Below are 21,621 nucleotides of genomic sequence, written 5' to 3'. Positions count from 1 at the left end.
TAAGATGTCGATTCTTTCCAGCCTGGTTAGTAGACTCAATGTAATCCTAATAAAAATCTCAGCAAATTATTTTGTGGATATTGCAAACAGATTCTAAAGGTTATACAGAGAGGCAAAAGATTTAGAATAGCTAACACAATAGTGAAGAAGAACAAAGTCAGAGAACTGACACTACCTGACATTAAGACTTACATTAGTATCAAGACTGTGATGTTAGCAAATAAATAGACATATAGACCAATGGAACAAAATAAAAAGCCCAGAAATAGACACACAAATATAGTTAATCAATCTTTGACAAAGTAGCAAAGGCAACTTAATGGAGAAAGATAGTCCTTCCACCAAATAGAACTGGAAGAACTGGATAGTGACATGCAAAAAAACTGAATCTAGTAACAGACAGTACATCTTTCACGGGAAGTAACTCAAAATGAGTTATAAACCTATATATATATATAAAAACTATAAAGCTACTAGAAAGTAACATAGAAGAAATCTCATGTAACCCTGGGCTTGGTAACAGGTTCTAATTTTTTTTTCTTTTCTTTTTTTTTACTTTTTATTTATTTTTGAGAGAGACAGAGACAGAATGCGAGTGGGTTGGGGCAGAGAGAGAGACACACACACACAGAATCTGAAGCTGGCTCCAGGCTCTGAGCTGTCAGCACAAAGCCCAACACGGAGCTTGTATTCATGAGCTATGAGATCAAAGCTGAGCTGAAGTCAGATGCTCATCTGAGCCACCCAGGTGGCCTTGCAACAAGCTCTAATTATAACCCCGAAAACATGATCTGTGAAAGAAAAATTAATGAGTTGGACTTTATTAACATTAGAGACGTTTAGTCTTTATTAACATTAGAAACTCTTTTTTTAAATGTTTATTTTTGAGACAGAGACAGCGTGAGTGCGAGCATGAGCAGGGAAAGGGCAGAAAGAGGGAGACAGAGGATCTGAAATGGGCTCCATGTTGACAGCCCGATGTGGGGCTTGAACTCATGAACTGTGAGATCATGACTGGAGCCGAAGTTAGACCCTTAATCAACAGAGCCACCCAGGCACCCCTAGAAACTGTTAAGAGGATGAAAAGACAGGCCAGACTGGAAGAAAATAAATGCAAAATACATATATGATAAAGAACTTGAAACCAAAATATACAAGAACTCTTAGAACTGAAAAATAAGAAAACGACTTAAAAGTGGGTGAAAGGCTGGAATAGACATGTCACTAAAGAAGATATATAGATGCTCAATGTCACTCTTCATCAGGGAAATCAAAACCACAAATCAAAACCACACTGAGATACCACCTCATTCCAAGTCAGAGTGGCTAAAATGAACAAATCAGGAGACTATAGATGCTGGCAATGATGTGGAGAAATGGGAACCCTCTTGCACTGTTCGTGGGAATGCAAACTGATGCAGCCACTTTGGAAAACAGTGTGGAGGTTCCTCAAAAAATTAAAAATAGATCTACCCTATGATCCAGCAATAGCACTGCTAGGAATTTACCCAAGGGATACAGGAGTGCTGATGCATAGGGGCACTTGTACCCCAATGTTTATAGCAGCACTTTCAACAATAGCCAAATTACGGAAAGAGCCTAAATGTCCATCAACTGATGAATGGATAAAGAAATTGTGGTTTATATACACAATGGAATACTATGTGGCAATGTGAAAGAATGAAATATGGCTTTTTGTAGGAAGATGGATGGAACTGGAGAGTGTTATGCTAAGTGAAATGAGTCATACAGAGACAGATACCATATGTTTTCACTCTTACGTGGATCCTGAGAAACTTAACATAGAAGACCATGGGGGAGGGGAAGGAAAAAAAAAGTTAGAGAGGGAGGGATCCAAACCATAAGAGACTCTTAAAAACTGAGAATAAACTGAGGGTTGATGGGGGGTGGGAGGGAGGGGGAAGTGGGTGATGGGCACTGAGGAGGGCACCTGTTGGGATGAGCACTGGGTGTTGTATGGAAACAAATTTGACAATAAATTCATATTAAAAAAAAGAAGAAGATATGTAGATGGCAAGTAAGCAAATGAAAAGATTCTCAACATTATGTGTCACTAAGGAATTGAAAATTAAAACAACAGTAAGATACACTACAAATTTATTAGAATGGCTAAAATATTTAAAAATTGACAATACTAAATACTGAAGAGGATGTAGTACACAATAGGAACTTTTATTCGTTGCTGTGCGAATACAAAATGGTACAGCCATTTTTAAAAAGTTTATTCAGGGGTGCCTGGATGGCTCAGTCGGTTAAGCGTCCGACTTCAGCTCAGGTCATGATCTCACTGTCCGTGAGTTCGAGCCCCGCATCGGGCTCTGTGCTGACAGCTCGGAGCCTGGAGCCTGCTTCCGATTCTGTGTTTCCCTCTCTCTCTGACCCTCCCCCATTCATGCTCTGTCTCTCTCTGTCTCAAAAATAAATAAACATTAAAAAAAGTTTAAAAAAAAAAGAAAAAAAAAGTTTATTCATTTACTTGTTTAAGCAGTCTCTACAGTCAATATTGGTCTCAAACTCATGACCCAAAGATCAAAAGTCTCATGCTCTTCTGACTGAGCCAGCCAGTGCCCGAGTATAGACATTCTGGCAGTCTCACCAAAAGATAAAGCAATTGTGTTCCCATTTACCCAAGTCAGTTGGAAACTTATTTATGTCTATCCAAAAACCTGCACGTGAATGTTTACAGCAGCAATCATAATTGCCAAAAAACTGGAAGCAATGAAAACATCCTTCTTGATTACGAGGTAAAAACAGGTTAAATGGATAACAAACTAATACATCTATACAATGGAATATTTTTTAGCAGTAAAAAGAAATGACTTATCAAGCTACAAAAAGACATGAAGGAACCTTAAATGCGTACTGCTAAGTGAAAGAAGCCAATTAGAAAGGGTACATACTGTATGAGTCCAACTATACAACATCTTAGAAAAGGCAAAACTATAGAAACAAAAGGGCCAGTGGGTGTCAAGGTTTTGAGGAGAGACAGGGAGGGATGAACAGGTGGAGTACAGGGGATTTTTAGAGCCATGAAACTATTTTTTACGATACTGTATATATATGATGTTTTACATTTATCAAAACCCACAGGCCTGTCCAACACAAAAACTGAACTTTAATGTAAGCTTTTACATTAAGATTTATAAATTTTATTTATTTATTTATAAATCAATCAATAATGATTTATCAGTATTGGTTCATTAAATGTACCACACCAATACAAGATGTTAATAACAGGGAAAACTTTGCAGAGGAAGGGGTAAATATATAGGAACTCCCTACACTATCTGCTTAATTTTTCTGTATATCTAAAATAAAAAAAAAATCTATTAATTAAAAAATTGCACTAGAAGAAATGTAGGGAATGGACTGAAAAGGAACTACAGGGAATGCAGGCAAGAATGTCAGCTAGGAGGCTATGGTAATACCAACTTTCTCTCCCATGAACAGTGTATGAGAGTCAATATTTATTTTTATTTTTGCCAGAAATGGGTATTATGATTATTGGTAAAAAATTACTTATTCAAGTTCATATTTTCTTTTAAAAAAAATTTTTTTTCCAACGTTTTTTTATTTATTTTTGGGACAGAGAGAGACAGAGCATGAACGGGGGAGGGGCAGAGAGAGAGGGAGACACAGAATCGGAAACAGGCTCCAGGCTTTGAGCCATCAGCCCAGAGCCTGACGCGGGGCTCGAACTCCCAGACCGCGAGATCGTGACCTGGCTGAAGTCGGACGCTTAACCGACTGCGCCACCCAGGTGCCCCTCAAGTTCATATTTTCTTAATGACTAATGAGGCTGAGCATCTTTTCATCAGATAACTGACCATTTGTTTCATTTGTTTTTCTGTTTTATGTCCTTTGTCTATTTTTCAGTTGAGTTGTTTGTCCTTTCCTTATTGATTTACAAATTCTTTGAGTTCAAGCTTCTGTATTTTATCAGTTTTTAAAATATCTTTTTTTGGGGGGTTGCCTGGGTGGCTCAGTTGGTTAAGCATCTGACTTCGGCTCAGGTCATGATCTCACAGCTCATGAGTTCGAGCCCTGCACTGGGCTCTGTGCTTTTTTTTTTTTTTTTTTTTTTAATGTTTATTTATTTCTGAAGGAGAGACAGAGCATGAGTGGGGGAGGGACAGAGAGAGAGAGAGGGAGACACAGAATCCAAAGCAGGATCAAGGCTCTGAGCTGTTAGCACACAGCTCAACCTGGGGTTTGAACTCACAAGCTCAGAGATCATGACCTGAGCGGAAGTTGGTCGGTTCAACTGAGCTACCCAGGCACCACTAAAAATATCTTTTGAATTTTATAACATCATTTGTAACCACTGCATACTATTTTATTAACATATTATAGCTTACTCATTGTTTAAAGCCAGTTCTCAATAGTCTTATTTATTTTTAAAGGTTTATTTTTGAGAGATAGATAAGGCATGTGTGGGGGAGGGCCAGAGAGAGAGAGTGGGAGACACAGAATCCAAAGTAGGCTCCATGTTCTGAGCTGTCAGCATAGAGCCCGAAGTGGGAATGGAACCCACAAACCATGAGATAATGACCTAAGCCGAGGTCAGATGCTTAACCAACTGTGCCAACCAAGCACCCTCTCAATAGTTTTTTAATATCACAGATACCATTATGAAAATTCTGTGCATAGAATTTTCTCCATTATGAATTCTTTCCTTTGAACACCTTTTTGTAATTGAAATTACTGAATCACACAAACACATTTTTATACTTTTGATAGGATATTATCAATTTAACTGCCATCAGCAATATATTAAAATTCTAGATTCACTTCATACTCACAAGCACTAAGTATTATAATATTTAAATACATTTGCTAATTTAGTAACATAAAATTTTTCTTTCATTTTTTTTAAACAGAAAGAGTGAAAAAAAAATAAAAAAAAATAAACAGAAAGAGTGAATGTACTTGAGTGGGGGAAAGCAAGAGAAAATCTCAGGCAGGCTCCATACCCAGAGCAGAGTCCAACATGGGGCTCGATCCCACCACCTCAGGATCATGACCTGAGCGAAAACCAAGAGTCTAATGTTCAACCAACTGAGTCACCCAGCTGCTCCTAAAATTTTTCCTTTTATTTACTTGTAGTTTTCTTTAACTTTTAGTGAGAACCAATACTTTCTCATATAACTGGTTTTGTTTTTTCTTGAGAAATTTTGGTTTATATTCTTGCTCACTAATCTATAAGAATATAAGGATTTTTTCTTTGATCACAATAACAGATCTATATGGATATTTTAATAGTAAACTAGCCCTCTGTTGTCTCCATTTGCTGCAAACACTTTTTAGATTCTATTGGTTTCCATTTATTTATTATCATTAGATATAGAAAATTGAATTTTTATGTAGTAAATCTAACAATTTCTCCTTTGTAAACAGTTCTATCCTTTTTTTTTTTTTTTTTTTTAAGAGTTAGAGAGAGAATGTGAGTTGGGGAGGAGGGCAGAGGGAGAGAGAGAATTTTAAGCAGGCTCTGGGGCACCTCTGGTGGCTCAGTCTATTAAACATCCAGCTCTTGATTTCAGCTCAGGTCATGATCTCAAGGTTGGGGAGACTGAGCCTCACGTCAGGCTCTGCACTGATAGCATAGAGCCTGCTTGGGATTCTCTCTCTGTGTCTCTTTTTCCCCCTCTGCTTCTCCCTACCTTTGTGCACGTGACTGCATGCTCACTCTCTCTCAAAATAAATAAATAAACATAAAGAAAAAAAAAAAAAGAAAAAGAAAAAGGAATCTTAAGCAGGCTCCATGCTCAGGGTGGAGCTTGACACGGGGCTCAATCCCATGACACTGGGAGCCTGACCTAAGCCAAAATCAAGAGTCAGATACTCAACCAAATGAGCCACTAAGGCACTTTTATCATTTAAAATTTTTTTTAAAATTTAGATTTAAGTTTGTTAACATACAGTGCAATATTGGTTTCTGGAGTAGAATTTAGTGATTCATTACTTACATATAACACCCAGTGCTTATCACAAGTCCCCTCCTCAGTACCCATCACTCCACCCTAGCCCATCTTCCACCCACCTCCATCAACCCCCAGTTTATTCTCTATCATTAAGAGTCTGTTGTGGTTGGGGTGCATGGTGGCTCAGTCAGTTAAAGCATCCAACCCTTGATTTCGGCATAGGTTGTAATCTCATGGTTTGTGGGGTTGAGCCCCCTGTTGGGCTCCACACAGACAGCATGGGGCCTGTTTTGGATTCTCACCTCCCTCCCCTCCCTCCAACATCTCTCTCAAAATAAATAAACATTAAAAAATAAAGTTTGTTGTGGTTTGTTTCCCTCTCCACTCCCTTCCCACATGTTTATGTGTTTTGTTTCTTAAATTCCACATATCAGTAAAATTGTATCATATTTGTTTTTCTTGGACTGACTTATTTTGCATAGTATAATACATTCTAGCTCCAACCATATCATTACAAATGGGAAGATTTCATTCTTTTTGATGGCTGAGTAATTCCATCGTATATAAATACTGTATATTCCTTACCCAGTCATTAGTCAATGGATATTTGGGTTCTTTCCATAGTTTGGCTGCGTGCAAGTGAGTTCTCCTTTCTCTGCATCCTTACCAACACCTATTGTTTCTTGTGTTGTTAATTTTAGCTATTCTGACAGGTGTGAGGTGGTATCTCATCATGGTTTTGATTTGTATTTCCCTGATCACGAATGACGTTGAGGATCTTTCCATGTGTCTGTTTGCCATCTGGATGTCTTTGGAAAAATGTCTACTCATGTCTTCTGCCCTTTAAAAAAATATTTATTTATTTTTGAGAGAGGGAGAGGCAGAGGGAAAGGGGGACAGGGGAAGAGGGAGAGAGGGAGAGGCAGAGGGGGAGAGGGGGAAAGGGGGAAAGGGGGAAAAGGGGGAGAGGGACAGTGCACGAGTAGGGCAGGGGCAGAGACAGAGGGAGAAAGAAAATCCCAAGCAGGCTCCAGCTTCAGCGCAGAGCCTGATGCAGAGCTTGAATGCACGAACCGCAAGATCATGACCCAAGTTGAAATCAAGTCACACACTTAACTGACTGAGCCACCCAGGTGCCTTCTGCCCATTTCTTAACTGGGTTATTTATTTTTTGGGTGTTGAGTTTGGCAAGTTCTTTATAGATTTTGGATACTATCAGATATGTTGTTTGCAAATATCTTCTGCCATTCTGTAGGCTGCCTTTTAGTTTTGTAGATTGTTTCCACCTGTTCTATCATTTCTAAACCTAAATGACTATACTCCATTCAGTAGTTTGAAAATTATACTTTCTTTGTATTTTTCAAGATTCAATGATTTATGTTTAACTTATAATTATGACTAAACTTTTTGTTTACAATAATAGTTATCATTTACTGGGTATTCACTATATAATAGGTACTATTCTAGGCCCTGTTTATATATGTAAATTTATTTAATCTTTACAACTACTCTCTATAGGTTAGTTATTTTTAGTATCCCAATTTCAAAGATGAGGACACTAAAGCCTAGTGTGGGTGGTTAAGTAATTCAGCTATATCACACAGGTAGTATAGTTGGCAGAACCTGTTTTTGTTTGTTTTTATTTTTGAGAGAGAGAGTCTGAGCAGTGAAGGGGCAGAGAAGGGGCCAGAGGATTTGAAGCAGGCTCCGTGCTGTCAGCAGAGAGCCTGATGCAAGGCTCAAACCCATGAACAGTGAGATCATAACCTGAGCTGAAGTTAGATGCTCAACCAACTGAGTCAGCCAGGAGCCCCCAGAACCTGGGTTTTAAGTAGCACAGTCTGACTCCAGAGCCTGTGCTCTTAACCAATATATCATATACTGATACTCAAGTTATCTCAATGCCATTTTAAAGAAATAATTCTTTTTTTTAACCATTATTTTGTGATGCCTCCTTTACTAAAATTCTTTTCACAGGGTCTCTTCTTAGGACTATTAAAAAAAAAATTTTTTTTTAATGTTTATTTTTAAGAGAGAGGGAGAGAGAGAGAGTGCGAACAGGGGTGGGGCAGGGAGAGAGGGAGACACAGAATCCAAAGCAGGTTCCCTCTAAGCTGTCAGCACAGAGCCTGACGCAGGGCTCAAACACACGAACCGCGACATCATGACCTGAACCGAAGTCGGACGCTTAACCAACTGAGCCACCCAGGTGCCCTTCTTCTTGGGCTAGTTTGCTCTACTGATTTGTCTTTTCCAAAAATATCAAGTACTTGAAGAAAAAAACAATCTTAAGACATCCTTACCATACACTGGTGTCTTCCCTGGCAGGATGACGATAATGAGCTGCAGCCCTGAGTAGGTGTTCTTGAGATGCCGGAACATGGGCTCCACGCTGTCCGCCCCCTGCGCGTATTTGCAGAAGCAAGGCTGGCCCTGGATGGGCATCCCTGCATCTTTAGAAATCTTACGCAGCTGGTCCGTGAAACCCCTAGAAAGAGAAATCACTAAAACTAAATCCTTTGTCTAATTATTCACATCTACAAAGTGGAATGGAAAGTTTGAGAAGTGAATGGAAAATGAAGCAAAGATCTGTGTGCTCCATATATGAAGAGGTCACCAAGATTACTGAAATAAAGGCAATGGGGGGTCAGTAATCTATTTTCCAAACTAAGAACATTACTATAGAATTATGTGGTATTCTGTAGTTTATAAAGGGCATTAGTAATACAGTGTGCTGGTTAAGAGTTCATTTCTAGACTTAGCATGACAGGTTTCAATCCTAATTCTGCCAATTACTAGCTCTGAAATCTTAAGCAAAATTTTTTAGCTTCTCTCATCTGTAAGATGATTACTTCCATTACAGAATTGGTGTGAATAAAGTGAGATAATAAATGAGCTTAGCACACTGCCCAAGACATGGTAAGAACTTGATAAATTTAAACTATTGTACGTTTCTTTTTTTTTAAATAAGTGTTTATTTTTTTTAACATTTTTATTTATTTTTGAGAGAGACAGAGAGACACACACACAAAGTGTAAATAGGGGAGAGGCAAAGAGGGAGACAAATAATCTAAAGCAGGCTCCAGGCTCTGAGAGGTCAGTACAGAGCCTGATGTGGGGCTCGAACCCACACACTGTGAAATCATGACCTGAGCTGAAGTCAGACACTTAACTAACCAAGCCACCCAGGTGCCCAATTTCTTTTTTTTAAGTGTTATTTATTTATATTTGAGAGAGACAGAGAGAGAGGGAGAGAGAGAGCACATACATGAGCAGGGGAGGGGCAGAGGGAGAGGGAGACAGAGAATCCCAAGCAGGCCCTGCACTGTCTGAGCAGAGTCTAAATGCAGGGCTCAAATTCACAAACCGTGAGACCATGACCTGAGCTAAAACCAAGAGGATGCTTAACAAAACTGAGCCACTCAGGTGCCCCATTGCACATTGTCTAATTTGATCATGACAACATTCATAAGAAAGTGGTAGGTGAGGTATTATTTCTATTTTACAGATGAGGCAACAGTTTCAGGGACAAGTATTTGACCAATGTCTAATGGCTACATGAATGTAGAGTCAGAAGTATGACCTACTCCAAAATTTCCTTCCACAATATTATGTATCTGATACTAGAACAGCAGGGAAGGTTGTGTCTTCAGAAAAGATATATTAAAAAAAAAAAAAAAAAAAAAAAAAAAAAAAAAAAAAGAAACCAAGAAACCAACATTTAAGAACAAATGAGGCAGGAAGCATTTCAATGCATTTTATCCACACTAAAAAAACCCCAGAAGACTAAATCCATATTAAAACAAAATTCTGCATTTAACTTAAGATAAACAAGTAATGATGTCATGCTTTAACAATCACTTTACTTGTTTTTAAAACAAATAAGGTCCTAAGCCAAGGATCTGAGTCATCTTTGCTCAAAAACATGCTAATTCCCTTAGAGACAAAGTTTGTAGGAATTCCCTTCTCCTTTTCCTTATTAGTGTTTAATTCAATAAGTATGAAGTTGGATATTTTCAGTCAGCCTGAACAAGAACTACTAGCTGAAAGATTATGAGATTTCTATCAAGCCATGAATAACAAATGTAAAATGAAAAGAGTAAGTCTAAGCCTGAAAAACAACTGGAGGCATTTTCTTTGGTCTTAAGGTCAAGATAATCATAGCATCGTAGTAAACTATTCTTCTGACATTTTACTTGAAAGCAAGGGGATAAAAACTCTGGAGAAAAATGTATATTAAGTGAACCTTAAGACATACGTTTAGAAATTTAGAGTTAATAAGAAGTGAACATAATTAAATAGAAAAAATATTTTTATTTCTCATATGAAGGCAAAGCAAATTCTGAACTGACCTGGTTGGTAAACTGTATCTTTCAAGAACTATTCATTATGAGTATACTTTATAAGATCTATTAGTGGAGATTGAACTTAGACAGTAATCATTTTCTTTCAAGGAAGGTGACAAAATGGAAGTCTGGAAGCCTGTCCACTGAAAATGGACCATTTTTTGTTTGTTTTCAATTTAAACAGAAGCTTACTGAGCACTTATATGCTGAGGAAATGAATTTGGGAAAAAGGGAAGAAAGTGGTGGAGATGGAGGTCAAATTTTCGAAAGTAAGGAAGTGAAAATGAAGAGTTAAATCATTTTTTCAAGGAGCTCAATTGAGAAATAAGGATTTTATTTCATCCTCACCCAAGAGATAGGTATTATTATCTCTAAAAAGGTGAAAACTGAAGCATAATGAAATTAAATAAATTATTCATGATAATATAGCCAGGAAGTGGCAAGGCTAGGAATTAAACATAACCTATTTGCCATCAAAAGCCAATGATGCTCCTTCCATACCACATAAGCTGGACTGTTAAGGTGCCTACAAGCATGAATCAATAACTTTACTAACAAATTCAGAAAGTACTGACAAGAAACATTTTCAAAGGCTCAGTGATTACTCCATATTGAGACAATACAGTTAAAACATTAGCTAAAGTAGTTTAAAATTGAAACACAAAAAAATTCTCAAACCAATGTAATGATATGCCTTACTTCAATATTTCTTCTCTGCACTGCCTCTGTGTGGCGAAACAAGCTATAGCCCACATTTTTATTTCAACTCCTGTATGGAACTGTTTCCCTCGCATGTCCCATACTCCATGGCTTGGTGTTGCTACTGTCCGATTCTACAGAAAAAGGAAAAAGAGAAATAAGGCAAAAAAGAAATACTTAACATACAATTTATTTTAATGAGCTGAAAAGAAAAACATTTCAAATTGCTGAATTGATGTATATCTGACATTCTACATGTAATAGGCTACTCTACATCAATAGTATTTCTATTTTTTATCCTACAAAACCAAAACATCTAAACTCTGGCAAAGATACCCAGAAGAAAAAAGTATTGTTGGAGTAAAACAACACTTTCTAATCTCAGACTTAGTTGGGATGCCCTTCTCTTTATAAACAGAAATTGTTTTTAATTTAAAAACCATCAACAGGTTTTACCCGTCCTCCATACTGCAGCATAGGTGCTGGGAGTACACGTCCGGTTACATGGGCCATTTCATCCCGAACTTTAAATTGAAACTCTTGAACAAATGGATCTGTTTCATAATTTGCACTTCTTACCTAACAACAGAAAAAGTTAGTAGTTATTTTCAAAATTTTCCCCAACCCCTGCTTTATTCATTAGAACCTTCCATTTTCGTCTCTTCACTGTATCAATAATGTTTTAGATCTAGTAATGGTGCCTTAATTACAGGATAGAGAATCTTAACCTGGGACTACAGATCATGAATGGACTGTAGAAGTCTGTGAACCTCCTGGTAATTTACATAAATTTAAATGTATAAGGTAGAATAATAAGAAATTTCAACTATTTATAATCCATGAAAATGGCAATTTTATGTGATTAAACCTAATACATTTTGGAGAGGGTGGTCTAGGGATCATTAGAGGAAGAAACTTGTGACCTAAAAAATAAAAACTTCTAATTAGAAGATTCAGGCATATATTATTAAATTTTACTTAGAGTTTGACAGCAGCTATTGATGATTTTGAGGCTTTTTTCCCCTGAATCATTTGATTTACAATTTATATAAAACTACTTGAATATATTCTGACAAAAATTGCCATATTATAAAATATACTTAATGGGATACACTTAAAACAGATAAGGAAACCAGTATAAGATAAATAATTTTTACAAAATATATCTGTAGGTACGAAGATTAAGATTTTATTAAAAAAATTTTTTTAAGTTCATTTTGTGTGTGTGTGTGTGTGTGTGTGTGTGTGAGAGAGAGAGAGAGAGAGAGAGAGAGAGAGAGAGATAATGAGGGGGAGGGACAGAAAGAGAGACAGAGGATCTGAAGTGGGTTCTGCACTGACTACAGAGAGCCTGATGTGGGGCTCGAACCCTGAGATCATGACCTGTGCTGAAGTCAGATGCTTAACTGACTGACCACCCAGGTGCCAAGAATTTATTTTAATTCAGTACAGACTTGGACCTCATAATATAATTCATGTTTATAGCATACTATAGTAACTATGTTTTTTCAAAACATATTTACTTGGTCTCAGTGTAGAGGTCAAATAAGGTTACAAAATGAAGGCAGTATTCAAGTGTTTGAGCAACAATCCATTAAAAAAAAAACTATATAGGGCGCCTGGGTGGCGCAGTCGGTTAAGCGTCCGACTTCAGCCAGGTCACGATCTTGCGGTCCGTGAGTTCGAGCCCCGCATCAGGCTCTGGGCTGATGGCTCGGAGCCTGGAGCCTGTTTCCGATTCTGTGTCTCCCTCTCTCTCTGCCCCTCCCCCGTTCATGCTCTGTCTCTCTCTGTCCCAAAAATAAATAAACTTTGAAAAAAAAAAAAAACAACTATATAATTTAAATATGTAAAAAAAAAAATCTTCCCACAATAAACAGAAGAGTTGTTTTCTAAATTAGGCACTAATGCTTCTCCAAGCTTAAATGCCATTCATTTCTGGTGTGTTTCAGTGTACCTTCATAGTAAAGTTGCAAAGAATAACAACTACTATAAATAAAAACTTGCTGTGTGATGTGCTTGGTGTTAAGTTGTATAATTAATTCCCACAATAAACGTATACCTATAAACGTAGGTCTTTTGTAACTTTTATAATCTTTACAAAGGATAAACCTAAAGCTTAGTTCAGTTAAGTGACTGGCCTAGAACCATATAGCTAAGCAAGTGACCTAGAATCTGAAACCATGTATGTTCTAATTCTAGAATTCCTATTCTCAATCACTGCACTAGTCTTCCAGATGGTATAATTGTAATTTTTTTTAATGTTCATTTTTGAGAGAGAGAGAGAGACAGACAGACAGAACACAAGCAGGGGAGGGACAGAAAGAGAGGGAGACACAGAGTCCAAAGCAGGCTCCAGGCTCCGAGCTGTCAGCACAGAGACTGATGTGGGGCTTGAACTCATGAACCATGAGATCATGACCTGAGCTGAAGTCAGATGCTTAACTGACTGAGCCACCCAGGTGCCCTGTAGATGGTATAATTATAATAATACAATAATGGTAACAGTAAGTAAGCACAGAAGATGGACCCCAGAACTGTTAGATTCCAAAGCTTGTACTTTAACTACTGTATGATATTCTCTCTTTGGATAGGAAAGCTGAAATAAATGAGTTATAAGTAGTTATTGAGATTTCAGAGACAGTGAGAAGTTCTAGCCTCTTAAAGGCTTTAAAACCCTGTCATAGATCATAAAAAAATCCATGATGAGAACAAATCTGTATTTTCCTAATTAAGTATCGTGTGATAGCTTTTATTTGCTCTTTATAAAACTATACAGGAATTTCCCATAATTGGCTCACAAAATGAAAAGGCCAGTTGTTAACTTTTTTATAACAATCTTCATTATTACTCAAAGCAATATTCCTATTTCCAGACTTTTTCCTTTTCACTTACATAATTTAAATGGCATTCAAGAAGAGAATAAGAGAAGATCCAGGTTCCTTTTATTTTTCATTTTGCCTTATCCCATCAGTTTTATAAAGTGGTACTGCTACTTTCCTTCTCTTCCACTCACAACAACGATATAGCTTAGAGACCCTACATAGTTGGAGCAGTCTTGTATTTCTTTCTTTCTTTCTTTTTATAAAATTTACTTATTTATTTTGAGAGAGAGAGAATGAGTGGAGGAATGGCAGAGAGAGGGGGGACAGAAGATCCAAAGTGGGCTCTGTGCTGATAGCAGGGAGCCCAATGTGGGGCTTGAACTCACAAACTGTGAGATCATGACCTGAACCAAAGTCAGACAGTTAACCAACTGAGCCACCCAGGCACCCCAGTCTTGTATTTCTTTATTCATCCTATACAGCTACCAGTCTGATACTGGGTACTAAGCAATTCTACTGATAGTTAAGACTCACTATTGCTAGTCATAATACCTTGATTTTTCTTCCTTCTCCTTTACTAGGTGGGAGGTAGTAAAGTTCCAGTTCACTAAACTGAAACACTGGTTCTGAGAGAATCTGCTCTAGATCTACAATTAAAGAGCTTGGGGTTAAATTAGAAGGATCTAACCCTTCTCATAGAACCCATTAAGGTTTACCCCTAGAACACCAATGAATGACTTCCATGATCCCTTTTAATTCTGATAGTCCATGAAATGGTAATAAGTAAGGTATGAGCTGATAAGGACATGGCTCTTCAGTAGTAGCTCATCCTAACATGTTTTTAATTCACATTTCTAGGGTCAAGTACTAACCAATCTGCTAATCTCCTCTTGTCTATCTGGCGCAGATCTTGCTGTTGCTTTGATCATAGTGGAAGTCTGATTGTCCGTTAGTTTCTTGATACATCGTTGCCCGGCCACGATATTACAGACCTACAAATGGAAAAAAGTTTTGTACTAGATGCATATATCTTTTTTTAACTCTCATTGGTAATTACATGTGAAATTAAAATTTCTTAAAATGTCTGTTTATTATGTTTGAGAAAGAGAGAGAGCATGAGCAAGGGAAGGGAAGAGACAGAGAGAGAGAGAGAGAGAGGGAGGTAGGGAGACAGAGGATCCCAAGCTGTGCTGACATCAGAGAGCCTGATATGGGGCTCAAACTCATGAACCATGAGATCATGAGCTGAGTTGAAATCAAGAGTCAGACACTTAACCAAGTGAGTCACCCAGGCACCCCTAAACTGCTTCTTTTTAATATGTTAAGAAGTAGTAAACAATACTGCTTTATAGTATGATTATAACAGGGTAAAATGTACACTCGATAAAAAGGCTGAAAAGAAGTGTACCAAAATGTTAACAATGGTTACTTTAGAGCAATAAGGATTTGTGGATGAAATTTTCCATATTATTTCATTACTAAAATTTTAAAATAAAATTTAAAACAGTTCAATCTCCAAAATAAATGCGAGAGTCTGAAGTAAGTTATATGCCATAAAAACCCCAACAGAATGATGAACAAGAGGATATTAAGAAATAGCCTAAACACATTACTTCTAGTGGCAGGTAGGTATGTTTCTGTTCCTGCCCCACTTGCAGACAAGGAAGGTGTGGGTACTTCAGCTGAAGAGTATACTTTTCTCTGAAATACTGTGCTACTGTTCTCTCCACAGTTTGGCCATTTTCTAACTGTAAAGGAAAGCTGGAGAAAAAAAAAAAAGTACACATTAACAACTCTCATCTCATTATGGTGAGCAAAACTCCCAATCCACTAACTACAGCAAGCTGCCTCATATCATCTCTGCTCTGACAAACACCAGCTTTTCTTACGTTTGATGACTGGCAGGCCTTCTTGTTACATTACAAACACGGTATTTCCGTCTCATTGTTCCACAATGAGTCACTTCAACCTTCAGACCTGTTCCCAACAAGAAAAACTGAGGTTATAGAACTGTCACATGTCAAATATTAATAAAGCCTGTTCACTACAGAAAAACTCAAATTCTAAACAGACAGAAAATTTGTGATACAGGCAATGTGAAATTAACATTTTATAAATAACATTGCTAGTAATGATTACAATCATGATATATCTATCTCCAAATATTTTCCCTATCCTATCAAGATCTACACACTAAAAAACAGAATCATAAAAGTTGCAAAGCCTATAGAGCAAGGGACAAAGTTCTCCATTAATTAAAAAAAACAAAACAACCTGTTTATAATAAATTTAGGTATTTATTGCTGGGAGAGGGAATGAGAAATGAAAGAAGAGCTGTAACAATTCTCCACATACTCCACAATTTTCAAAGTATGTGATATGTGAATAGTCTAGTCATCACACAGTGACTGAAGTTTAGAATTTAATAAATCTCAGAAGGAAGTCCTTCAAAGATTTTGAAAGTAGGAAGCAGAAAATTCCAGGCCCTTTAACAGAGGCAGAGTGACAATTTAGTTGAAGTATAGTATAGTGACACAACTCTCTTACTACTATTAGAAATTAAATGCAACCAAACAATTCTTAGAGCAGGTGACCCTGCCTTCCTATGGAATCACTGATCCCTTTGAGAATCTGATGAAAGCGGTAAACTCTCAGAAAATTGCATATACACATAGATGTTCTGGACCCTTGCAATCCATCTATGGACCATAGGAGTATGAAGATCCCAGACCTGCTTTACAAAGTGAAGCAATGGTCTTTTAAACCACTGGTAAAATCTTTGGGATTAATTTTCTTAAGCAGTACTGTCCAACAGAACTTTCTGAAATGATAGAATGTTCTACATCTGTGCTAATATGTAATCACTAGCAATATGTGTTATGGAGTACATGAAATGTGGCTAGTGTGAAAGTGAAAACTTAATTTCATTAATTTAAGTAGCTACATGTGGGTAGTGGTACCATATTTGCCAGTGCAATCTTGGAGCTACTTAGATAGAAAAGAGTAACAAATTGATACAGTTGCTGCTGCTTACAGATAAGCAACTCCATTACTATGGCTTAGACTCCAAAGGCAGAAAATCTAAAAAGGGGCAGATGAAGGACAACATTTAGTTTCCTGATAGTATTTATGGTTATTATTTTTGCATTGTTTCCCTGTTATATTTGTGATTCCTATTGTGCAGTGGTTTTCAACTACAGGCAATTTTGCTCTCCAGAGAACATTTGGTAATGTCTGGAGACAATTTTAACTGTCATGACTGGGAGGTGCTATGGGCATTTACTGGACGCTAGATTTAGGGATTCTTGGATCCAGGGATGATGCTAAATATCCTACAATGGACGGGACAGCACTACTTCCCACCCCAGACCACAATAAAGAATTATCCAGCCCCAAATGTTAATAGTGGCAAGGTTGAGAAACCCTGAAACAGTGTAATTTATTTTCCTATGTAATCACTAACTGCAGTACCAAACACAAAGTTCATTCACAGTAATATTTTCTTCTGATTTATCAGCACAAATTAAGATGTTAAATGCACATAGCGTCAACTGTACCAGATTGGTATGGATTTTTCTTGAGAAGTACTCCTAATTGAATCAGTGATATAAATAGTTTTTATTAGTAATTACTATTGTAAGACTAAATTTCAGATCAATTAGAGTATAAAACATGCCTCTATATTATAAAGGAAACTAGAAAATAAAGTACTATCAAGAGAAGGCCTTATAAGAAGGAAATGTGAAGTAAGCAATATGAAATAAGCAGGATGTAAAAATATTGTTTAGGGAGAAAACACAATATAAAAATTATAAAATTTTTTCTGTTATCTATACCACCTAGCCATTTGTTTTCAAGTCTTCCCCCTCAATTAAAGAAGTTATTAGTAATATTCTAATAGCCTACTAAATAAGTTTATACCAAAAATAAATTGGTTCTTGTATAAACATATGGTACTTTTACTACGTACACTTCCTCTGATATTTCTGTTAAACCATCATGAATAATTATACAAAGGAACAACCCTAAAGTTACTATTGAATATTTAGGAAAAAGTTCAACTGGAACTAATGAATATACTAAATAAATCTATTCGTTACAGCACAGTGTGTATCACTATTTAACAGTTACCATCAAATTCCTTTATGCTGTCTAAAAAATTAAGCCCAAATATATAGCACAGAACATAGAACTTTGATTCTGCTGAGTTTCCATGGTGGGTTACATGATGTATGTTAAAGAGCCTTCTTAAAAAAAAATAATAAGAAGAAAGCCTTTTTGAATTTGAATGGAGAAAAAAAATCATCAGTTGATCAAGTAGATCCAACTCAGATTTTTCTACCCCAAATCCAGGGTCATAGGTGCCTAAGGATTAGACCGAACCCAGGGCTTAGCAAAAAGTTGAAATTAAAAAAAAAAAAAAAAATGGACTAGATAATTCTCTGCCCAGGTCCCTCCCGAAACCCTCCATCCAACAAAAAAAAAAAAAACAAAAAAAAAACAAAAAAAATTTTTGGCTTTAATAAATCAAATATTTAACCTATAAACTTGGCTTTACCTTCACTCTAACATCAACTTTATAATGCTTTCTAGTCATTTTTTCAGTCATTTCTTTGGGCCCCTGAGCAGTTGAAGTTAAGATCGAGTCCATGCTCTTCGGGCAGCAGTTGAATCCTTGTTCTGTACATCTTGTATTTTCTGTGATAGAGTGGTGATATGAGTTGATTGCATAGTTACCGCAAAATAATGTAAGTGACTTCATGATATCAGAGGTGGTAACTAAGCAGCAACTCCACTGGAAACCATGGTATTTTGATGATCAGACATTAATGGTGGGTAATGCACTAACCTCTCGACAATGCTAACAGTGCAGTTAATACGGATTATGAAAGGACAATGATATGGTTGCAATACACTAATATATGACACTTTGTTATTTTGGCATTTAGATAACTTGAGATAAAATAGATGCTCATTTTCAAAGCAGGAAGAACTTTCCTTTTAATGTTTTATTACAATGACACTCTCTCTCTCCCCTGGGTACTGAATGGCAAAGAATGAATGATTACTGGAGCAAGCAGAATGCACTGAGGTATTCTAACTGATTCAGGGAACTGAAAGATGTTCAGTGAACACTGAAACAGTTCAATGTTTCATTCAAACCAGAAGCTGAAAATTATCTACAACAGTCAAAATCTTAAAATACAAACAAAACAAAACAATTTCTGACTATGTAAGATTTAACACTTACAAATGGAATTTATACTACTCATTCTAATTAGAGAATATCTAACTTTTCTTCTTGCCTAAATAATAAAAAACTAAATACAGTGGAGTCACATCTTTTTATTTTTTACATAATCTCTATACCCAACGTGGGACTCGAACTCACAACTTCAAGATCAAGAGTTACAAGTTCAACTAAGCCAGCCAGGTGCCCCCAGTGGAGTCACATGTTACATGAGGATTAAGTACTAAGTTATGAACAAGGCAAGAATTTTATACAATCAAAATTACTCGTGAAAAATACCTTCAATTGCTAATAAAGTACACTGTCAATAGGATTGCATATAAAACTATAAATGTATATTTAAATGTACATAGAAATGTACATTTAGATAAAGATGAATTACACACAAATTTTAGAACACTATTAAATTTTTCTTTTTCTCTCCAGAAGACCTTATAGAGATGAATTTATGTTAGTAAAATATACATAGGATGCAACACCACTGTACAAATTTTAGCTCTAAATAAAATAGGCAAGATCAGTGATCAACTGTATAATGTACATGAAATAATGGAAGTTCCAATTCTAAAATAACACATGAAACAGGCTAGCTAGTCCCATATCCATAAAGTTTCAAAGGAATAAAATATTCTATCATTTCAGAAAAATAAGGAGGTCATTATATTAGAATATATAAAAATAATGACTCCAGTTCTGCCCTAACAATGTTTTTGGAATAAGTTTCCTACTTTTAACAGTATTATAGAAGCATTTTCCCATGAGATACTCTTACACTTTTAGCTAGCAACGCAAAGTATTAATAAAATATTAGCTGGTATCAATATTAATTTCATTACTCGGCATTTCTTTCTTTCAAACAATTATCTAAGATGTAATGGTAATGAATTTAATGTAACATTTCATAATCTATATTTTTACAGATGATGTTACATGAAAAGACTTTAAACATTTTTTCAATAAAAGTTTGTTATATTCATGCATTTTATACTTAAGTTGTTCCAAATGCTAATTAATTCACCTTTTATCTCTTTGGTGAATTTTACCCGATGAGAATCAGTCAGAGGTCTTGGTTGCTCATCAATATTATGAATGTCAAGAACTTCACACATGAATTGAATTACAGGTTGTGCTTTGTAGAAGGCAGTGGCAGAAACTAAGAAAAACACAAATGGTACAAATTAATGTTTCTGTAAAAAAAATTCAGAAATTTGTTCTCAGTTTCCATGATAATTAACTAATTATAAAGTTATAATTATCCTTTATGCATACTTATGTATATAAAAAAGCATTTCTGAATCAAGCAGTTTCAATTTGATGGCTGTTTGACTAGGAGACAGGCAGAAGAACAGAAAAGCCAAGTACTATAGTTTTTATTATCTATTTTTCTTTATGGGTAACTGAATAAAACCTTTCTCTGCTACATGTATAGAAATATTCTGGGTATGAGACAAGGCCTGTAAGGGGACACATGCCAGAGCTCCTTAGCAGAGGAAAAGGTTAGGTATTCTTTTTTTTTTTTTTTTTTAACTTTTATCAGGTTATTTTTTTTAATGTTTATTTTTGAGAGAGTAAGAGACAGAGCATGAGTGGGAGAGGGGCTGACAGCAAGGGAGACACAGAATCTGAAGCAGGCTCCAGGCTGAGCTATCAGCACAGAGCCTGATGCAGGACTTGGACCCAAGAATGAGATCATGACTTGAGCTGAAGTCGTACGCTTAAACGACTGAGCCACACATACGCTCCTAAACAAAGCTTGCTGTGCCACCCTGGCCTGTTTATTCTAGTGAAAGCTTTTCCTGTCTTGCACAGATTTGAGAAGACAGTGTTAGTAAATGATACTGGTACTAATCCAAATTACAGGAAGTAATAAGTAAAGAGCATTTGTCCGATGTGATCTAGCTACAGTTGGTAGTTTACTAACAGTCAACCAGCATGACTTCTTAATCTTGGGCTTCAGAACTAGAAGAGCTTCACCAATAGTTAGCACATCACCATCACTCATTTCTTTTCTTTTTTAATGTTTTATTAAAAAAAAATTTTTTTTTAAATTTTTTTTTTCAACGTTTATTTATTTTGGGGACAGAGAGAGACAGAGCATGAACGGGGGAGGGGCAGAGAGAGAGAGGGAGACACAGAATCGGACACAGGCTCCAGGCTCCGAGCCATCAGCCCAGAGCCTGACGCGGGGCTCGAACTCACGGACCGCGAGATCGTGACCTGGCTGAAGTCGGACGCTCAACCGACTGCGCCACCCAGGCGCCCCCCAAAAAAATTTTTTTTAATGTTTATTTATTTTTGAGAGACAGAGACAGAGCACGAGCGGGGAAGGAGCAGAGAGAGAGGGAGACACAGAATCTGAAACAGGCTCCAGGCTCTGAGCTGTCAGCACAGAGCCTGACACGGGGCTCGAACTCACAAACTGTGAGATCATGACCTGAGCCAAAGCTGCACGCTCAACCAACTGAGCCACCCAGGCACCCCAAGAATTTCCTTAATTTTATAAAAATTATATGGGGCGCCTGGGTGGCGCAGTCGGTTAAGCGTCCGACTTCAGC

At 36.8% G+C, this 21,621-nt stretch overlaps 1 protein-coding gene across 7 annotated transcripts in view; it reads right to left on the bottom strand.

The window, feature by feature from the left end:
• Positions 1-21,621, bottom strand: part of LOC121026292 (protein argonaute-3) — a 116,836-nt gene that overhangs the window by 23,495 nt on the left and 71,720 nt on the right. For all 7 annotated transcript variants that reach the window (XM_040469160.1, XM_040469164.1, XM_040469171.1 and 4 more), the window contains 7 exons: positions 20,085-20,219; positions 15,705-15,792; positions 15,429-15,576; positions 14,688-14,807; positions 11,447-11,569; positions 10,991-11,124; positions 8,249-8,433 (listed from right to left, as the gene is read on the bottom strand). In XM_040469160.1, the coding sequence (XP_040325094.1) occupies positions 8,249-8,433; positions 10,991-11,124; positions 11,447-11,569; positions 14,688-14,807; positions 15,429-15,576; positions 15,705-15,792; positions 20,085-20,219 (933 nt within the window). The remainder of the gene's footprint in view (positions 1-8,248; positions 8,434-10,990; positions 11,125-11,446; positions 11,570-14,687; positions 14,808-15,428; positions 15,577-15,704; positions 15,793-20,084; positions 20,220-21,621) is intronic.

The sequence above is a fragment of the Herpailurus yagouaroundi genome, unplaced genomic scaffold, assembly GCF_014898765.1.
Source record: "Herpailurus yagouaroundi ecotype Mexico unplaced genomic scaffold, PumYag 77, whole genome shotgun sequence".
NCBI lineage: Eukaryota > Metazoa > Chordata > Mammalia > Carnivora > Felidae > Herpailurus > Herpailurus yagouaroundi.
The sequence above is the reverse complement of the archived record's forward strand: the minus strand, read 5'-3'. Positions and strand labels throughout refer to the sequence as shown.